General features: G+C 39.3%; 1 protein-coding gene across 3 annotated transcripts in view; it reads right to left on the bottom strand.

Moving 5' to 3' along the window:
- Positions 1–606: 606 nt before the first annotated feature.
- Positions 607–7,673, bottom strand: part of LOC126176922 (uncharacterized) — a 54,452-nt gene continuing 47,385 nt past the window's right edge. For 2 of the 3 annotated variants that reach the window (XM_049924108.1, XM_049924105.1), the window contains one exon: positions 1,367–1,566. In XM_049924108.1, the coding sequence (XP_049780065.1) occupies positions 1,459–1,566 (108 nt within the window). In that variant the 3' untranslated portion in view covers positions 1,367–1,458. Of the gene's footprint in view, positions 809–1,366; positions 1,567–7,673 lie in introns of those variants that run through there. The other variant, XM_049924107.1, reaches the window with a different exon arrangement.

Below are 7,673 nucleotides of genomic sequence, written 5' to 3'. Positions count from 1 at the left end.
ACTTTGACAACTGTCACCCATTCCATGTCAAAAAGTCGTTTCCTTACAGCATCCCCATTTGTGGACATCACATCTGCAGTGGAAAGTAGGAGTTGTTGAATTAGAACAATAACTGTACGAGAACCTTTATTGACAGACAATATGCCATCCAGCTCATCCACAAACAAGTCTTCTGGGCTATCTGCTCCCCTGACACCAGTAAACCTGTTAATCAGCCACTGATCGGTACTTCTCTGATTACCCAGTAATCACCCTGACCTTGATAAGCTTAACCACATCCTCCACCAGGACTTCGCCTACAACTTTTTGTATCCTGATATGAGGGATAAAGTACCCAAGATCTTACCCACATCCCCCAAAGTAGTGTCTCACCACCCACCTAAGCCACAGAATATCCTCGTCCATGCCTGTTTCAATCCTATTCCCAATCTTGCACACCATGAGTTGTTCTCATGTGGTTGGCTCAGGTGCAGGATCCATCACCTCCCACCACAGTTCATTCAGCCTCCACTCCCCCCACTATTTTCCACACCTGTGGTTGCACATTCATCTGGAGGTTAGTTGATAATAAATACAATCACAGGAATATCACAATATAGAGCATGTAGTAAATGCACCAGAGATGGACAGCAGCCCATCATTTACCACCATGGACTCTTCCAGACCTCTATACGAATCTTTTTTGGGAATGTGGCTGACTGCCAACTAAGTTCTTGAATCATCTCACAGAGAGCACGCCATGTTCTTGCCAGTTCATTTGTGGCTTGAATTAACCATATCCTCATGCTGCTGCTGCTGCATTGCGTCACTGTGGAACAAAATTTCACTGAAAGTGAATCCATGAGTCATGTGCAACTATTGTGTAGCTAAACCCATTTGGAAAGTGTATTATTCATGATTATTTAGATGCTTGCTTCATTTCAGAATAATAAAATATATGAAGGTAGTGACTGAACCATGACGATTGCACAAAATGAAAAATTCAAATCGCTTTTAATTGTATCAAGGAAAATCTTTGCTTGAATTTTCTTGTCTTTTGGTAACCTTTCTCAAGGATATGAGTGATCTGCTCCTATCCCTCTTTGCTCCCAGAGGAACACACTAAAAATTCTGTAAGTTAAAACCGTCTTTTGTACTTTGGATTCTCCTTTCTGAAGGTTTCAGGAAGTACTGGCCAGTCATTCTATCTCTTTGTTATTATATAAAACTTAGCTTTCAATCTGCTTATTTTTAAGTTACAAGGAAAACTAGGACAGTTAAGAATGTAATGGAAGTGTAAAATGCAGCACACATTAATCAGTTTGAAAAAAAGAAAATTAATGTGTGATAGGTAAGTTCAGAGGTTGTGCTGTGAATAAAAAATCTGTTTGAATGTAACTCACTGTTTAATATCTTAGATTCACAGTTAACAAACTAATTTTAATTACGTTGTCTCTTGTAGCACTTCTGGATAATTGGCTATGATGGTAATTTTTCTGTGACAGAGGTTCTCCATTGTTTTCTGAGTACTTCTAAGTTGTCTGCTGTTGGCTGAGCTCTTTCAATGTCCAGATTCATCCTGATGCTCTGAAATCATAACAGTTACTTGTCAATGGCATATTCGTACAAGGCTATCCATTGTAAAAGCATTAATGTCAAACTATTTTTGCACAATTATTCAGGTATTGGCTTATAGTACACATTCTACTAATGATTGAATGCCACTCAGTACATACCAGACTTAACACCACAAATTTTAAAGTGACTCAATTAAAAGGAAATTGTCAAATGGTAACCATGGCCTTATAAAACATAGACCAACACATTTTCACTCCATATCCGCATCCAGTCGTGCCTGTGGGCTGAGGATTACACGGCAGACGGTCAGTACCATTGGGCTTTCATGGCCTGTTCGGCCAGAGTTTCGTTTTTAACACATTTTCACAACTCCACTGACTACCGAGATATGGGTACCATTTCTTTACCGTTGGTATTTTTCTGCATCGGTCATGAGATCTATACAAGACAAATTCGGTGATATAACTCTTCTGTAAATGTGTCAAGAAGTTACTGAGCAAAAGAAACATTGAATATGGAGAGTTTTACATGGTTGCAGCTATTTGAATGGTGCACCACTACAACTTTACTCCACTTTACATGGAAACTAGCACACCAAAGGTAAATAATACACCACTTTCGATGGAAACCTCTGTTGGCATTGACTGAAGTACAGTAGAACCTTTTTAAAGTCTAATGCTCAAGCATGAGTGTGTGTCTCTAACACAGTGAAGCAAGTTTCCATGAAAATTGGAGTAAACTTCTATGGAGTACACCATTCAAATGGCTGCAAAAATGATATAAAACTTCCTAATTTATGTCTAATTGCAACCTTCTTTTATGTGTGTGATCTGTTTTTTATCTATCCAATTAAATTATTCTGTCAAATTTATTGTCAGATATACAAAAGCATTACACCACAAAATTTATCTTGTGAAAATTTGCTGCTTTGGGGTAGAAAAAAAGTATAGTTTTGTTTAAAAAAAGTTAATGATTTGATTTAAACAATGTAGAACAGTGACAGTAATTTACAACAATGCATCTGAGAAGCAGGTATCACCAGTCGGAGACAGTCCCAGTGAATCAACCGAAGACCACTTTCATGATTCCATGTGTTTGTTACCAGTATTAAAAGATGCAGTTTGGGCTAAAAAACATGCCAGCCACATTCCAAATGTTATTAGGTGCAGTTCTACACAGGTTAAAGCTGAAAACTTGCATGGTATATTCAGACAAAATTACTGCATATTCTTTAAGGAAGCACCAGAGCACGTGAAACATTTGGAAGACATTTTCAGCAGGCTGTGATCTGCTCAGCTGACACTTAGCATAAACAAGTGCCATTTTTCACACATGCAGGTAAATTACCTTGGGCATGTAATTATTGGGAAAGGTGTTCAAACCAATCTTCATCTAACAGAGGCAGTCTGGAACTTTGCAGCACCACAAATAACAAAGCAAATACTGCCATGCAATTCTTACTGCAAATTCGTTAAGAATTTCGAGCAGATTGCAGAACTCTTGAATTGCTTGTTAAGGAAGGGCATGAAATTGCAGTGATCAGCAGCATTTGAGGCATTGAAAGCAGCTTTAATTTCTGATCTGGCACTACTCTTTCCTGATTTTGAGAAGGAATTTATCCCCTCCTGTGACACCACAATGGGAGTGGTTGGTCATTCAGTGGCGTGTGCATCAGGGCAACTGAACAAAGCAGAGTATAGCTATTCCACTATGGAAAAGGAGATGTTGGTAGCTATATTTAGAGTAGTGTAGTTCTGTTGCTATTTGTATGGAAAGAAGTTTGATGTCATCACAGACCACAGTTCAATGGTTGTTGGGACTGGAAGACCTTTCGAATAGAATAATGGGTACTTAATCTCACCAAGTTTGATTACAAGGTGGTCAACAAGCGAGGTCAAAAGCACACAAATGCAGAAATGCTACATAGGAAAGTTGCTGTGCTAAAGGCACAAGGCAAAAGGCAAAAGTTAACAGGGTGGCAGATAGCACAAGTAGCCTACAAAGACTTCAGGCATTCAGATCACAATTGCAGTTCAAGACGCATGAGGGCTTACTCTGCAGAATGATGAAATGAGGAACGTGGATAGTGGTTCTGGCAGCATTTAAGGACAAAGTGCTGTGGCAAGCCCATGACTGTGTGTCTGTGCAACAGACATATAGTGGAGAAATTCTGGTGGCAAACAAGGAAATGTGATTTCAAGCAACATGTAAAGAACTGTGTGATTTGTGCCCAAATAGATGTTCTTACTCATAAGATACTCTCTTTACAAAGACTACCAGAGGTGGTTAAACCTTTTCAAATGATTGGCCTTATACTTTGAAACCTTTCAGTTGGCTTCTTGCTGGGAGTAAATACGTACCCACAATCATAGGTCATTTTTCAAGATTCTTAGCAATGGTTCCAGTTCCTAATCCTGCAGGTTAATACAGCCCCAGTTTTAGGAAACAACTGTATACTTAAACTGGGAATACGTGACACCTTAGTTACGGATCAGGACACAAATTTTGTGTCAAGTTCGATGAAACAGTTATGTCACATACTTTGTATCCGTAAATTCAAACAAGCCCATTCCATCCATATACTAAGGCAGAACAAAGTGAGAGCATAGGACAGTCTTTAAAATGTTGAGTTATTATGTTAACAGCAGTCATGTAGACCGGGATAAATATTTGCAACATGCAGTTTGTGCGCATAACTCTAAAGTGCACACCGGTACAAGTCCCTCACCTTTTGAGGTGGTGTAGGGTAGATAAATGCCATCCTCATTTGATGTCATGATTCCTAAATTACAGCCAAACTGTGAATCAACTAAGAAATTGGCTAAAAGAATAAGGGAGGTATTGCAAAAATTTAAGTGAGCCAATGGTAAAGTGTTGGAGCTACGGGGATGGTCCACATACCATTCTGGAAACTTACTGCAGTATTGAGTAGGTCAATGGCTATTGGTCACCAATCAAAACATGCGTAAGGGAAAGATGAAAAAATTTTTGACTAAGTATTAGGTTGGGCTCTTATCAGGCCACTGAGATCATTGAAACACAGTAGTATTCAGATTTAGTTATGTTATGTCTACAAGTTATTCTATACTTGTCAAATTCATTGTGAAATTGTTCTGTGGGCTGTTATAGTTCTATAGTAGTTATGTGTTGTTTCTTAGTTGTTTTAGTGTATATACGTTTTTTCAAAGGAGGGCTACGAATCACCAGGAACAACTGGATGAGTTGTGGTAATCCTGATGCAGCATGGAATCAAGGGAGGAGCAGTGCATACAGTTCACATTCACTCGTTGGAGGCAGGTGTGTTATATACCCAACAACATGATGTGTTGCTAACGAGTCGCCATTGGACATCGAGGGTCACCATTGGGATATGGCAGAAAAGAAACGAAGTTCGCAGACTGCAGAAAGTATTCATGCAGTTACAGAAGGAACTGCAGGGTAACAAAATCCTCACCGTGGAGCAGGGTCAATATCACGAACTGAGGCTGTCATGCGGCAAACTGAGAGCTCAACTGATGCAAATCACTGACACTGTACCATGGACATTAGCTTGCAGAAAAAGAGGGTGATTGGACAAAAGATGAAAAATCTTAAAAACAGCAGATGATAATGAAGATATCCAGGAGCTGAATAACACACTTAGGCATGTGCAAATGTGCCAGATACTGCCAAAGGTATAGTAGGATGGCGTATGACACAACTGTCAAATGTAGAGCAACAAAGGCCTTCTTAACACCATGAAGATGGAGAATGAGGTAACCACAGTGTTAGCCCAATACACTTGGGATACATTGAAAACAGTGAACAGTGATTTAGGGAGAAATACAAAAACGACTGAGCTTAATGTACAGAAAACTAGCTGTGGCCAGACTCTTCCGAGAATTAGCAGATTGGATGCAAGAATTGAGGTGGGGTCATTACAGGAGCAGCCTATCATGTGCTAAACAGACAAATGAGTTCGATATTACTGACACCACAACAACTGCAACAAGCAGAAAAAGAATTTTCTACAGAGCTGTGACACATAACAGAGGCATCAGAGAAAAACTTAGCAGTATTTTATCATGCAGCAAATGTACAAGTAAATATGGATAGAGCAAAAGTTATGTGTCAGCCCAACTACCAGCGATGGGGATGAATGCACGATATCAAAGTTACATGGTTCATGCTTATCCAGTAAGATGGACAGTGATGGGAAAATGGGTTCAAGTAAGAATGCAACAGGTGTTAATTATTTCTGAGCATGGAGAAGCTCACACTCGTATGTGACTGAGTGACCTACAAGAGTGATTGAAGGAGAATATCAGCATTTTCCCAACCTGAGAAGTGCAGTCTGATGTGCAGATATGTGAGATGCAGCTGTTCCTGGGGATAACTAAGGCAACAGAATGTCGGAATGAAATATTGACACTTAATGTCTCATTTTCAAAAGGTAGAAGCACATTGGTTATACTCAGTCTCTGAACCAGAAACTGTAATTATGAACTGCTGTAGCGAAGGAAAACCTCAGGCAATGGTGAAGTTTGTCACATGGTAGATGATGCTTGTGAGATACTCGGGACAGCCTTCTACCTACTAGCTACACTAGCTACTAGCTACACTCCCTCTGCATTATACTGGCCAGAGAAATTGTTTGAAGTACTGCCAATGCAAAATCTAACTTACATTTTACACACTGAATCCTGTTGTCATACATTACCTAGACACACTGATGGCATCTCAGCAGGGTAAAATTTCCATGGGACAAATGTTGCAACATATTCAAGAATACCAGGAGATCCAATGCCAACACATGGTAACCATAAGCATTACAACCACTAATCTTTCTGTGTTACTGACAACAATTTATATAGAGAAACGATCAGCAAGTTGCAAATAAGAAATTTTATTTCATTTACCGGTTTCAGGCACTTTAGAGCCCATCTTCAGAAGGTTATAACTGTCACATTATTTATGTGTGTCAACAATAAGATGCGTGCGCATATTGCTGTGGTCATGTGGTTCATAGTGCCTGCAGAAAAATGGTATAAAGAAGCTAAACAACAAGTACAGACATCACGCCAGAACTGGAGCTAATCAGTTAATAACCATTTTTGTACAGGCACTATGAACCACATGACCACAGAAATACACTGCACGCATCTTATTGGTGACACTCGCAAATAATATGATAGTTTTGACCTGAAGGACACTAATTGCCTGAAACTTGTTAAAGAATTAAAATTTCTTTTAACTAATTGCTGATTATTATGAAAAATACAGTTGCTGAAGATGGATGAAACACTGATAGCAATTTGTGTACTTTACTTTTTTCTCAGACAGAGAAGTATCAATTCTCTAGACTTATCGACACATCAGATATTTGTTGAGCGGTTAACTACCATAAACTGAGAAATGTAGAATAAGGGAACTATAAAAAAAAAGCTTTTGTGAAAGGGAAATAAGGATAACAGAAAATAGCTGTAAAAAAGACTCAGCAAGCCAAAACTTTCAGAATGATAAATAAGAATTGTGAAACAATAAGTCAGCTCCCATGAGCAACAAACTTTTGCACCATGTACAATTATGTAATTAGATTTATGAGATTAGTATAGAGAATAAGCAGAAGATTAGTATAGAGAATAAGCAAGAGGCAAAATTAGGGATGAATTTTTTGAAACAGGGAAGGAGTGTAGTGCAACAGAATTATTTTACTGTAGAGGCTTGGGGGTGAGCACAGAACAGAGTAGGTTAGTGCTGGGCTGATGTGACAATCGGTATGTCAACAAGGCATACCATCAGTTTAACAGACCACACGACGGGACAGACGGAAACTCAAGCACTGCTGTGTTACTTAACAAAGCACTGTGAGGTAACACTATGTAACTTCATTGCCCAAGTACCACTACAAAATCAGATGTAAATAGGAAAGAACTGAGCTTGGCAACCCAGAATTGTTATTGTCATCTTTGCATTTATCAGGCAAGGCATGTCTACGCAGCCTTCTGGCTGCCTCTTCAGCATCTCCTGCAGTCTTAGTTAACCCACAGTAGTTGACCAGGGCCTTGCCTTCACAACAATTGACATTCTGGATCACAGTCGGTGGTCTCCACCTGATCCACCTCAGTGCACGATAG

Source organism: Schistocerca cancellata, chromosome 3, assembly GCF_023864275.1.
Source record: "Schistocerca cancellata isolate TAMUIC-IGC-003103 chromosome 3, iqSchCanc2.1, whole genome shotgun sequence".
NCBI lineage: Eukaryota > Metazoa > Arthropoda > Insecta > Orthoptera > Acrididae > Schistocerca > Schistocerca cancellata.
This window is presented reverse-complemented; position numbering and strand designations above follow the sequence as displayed.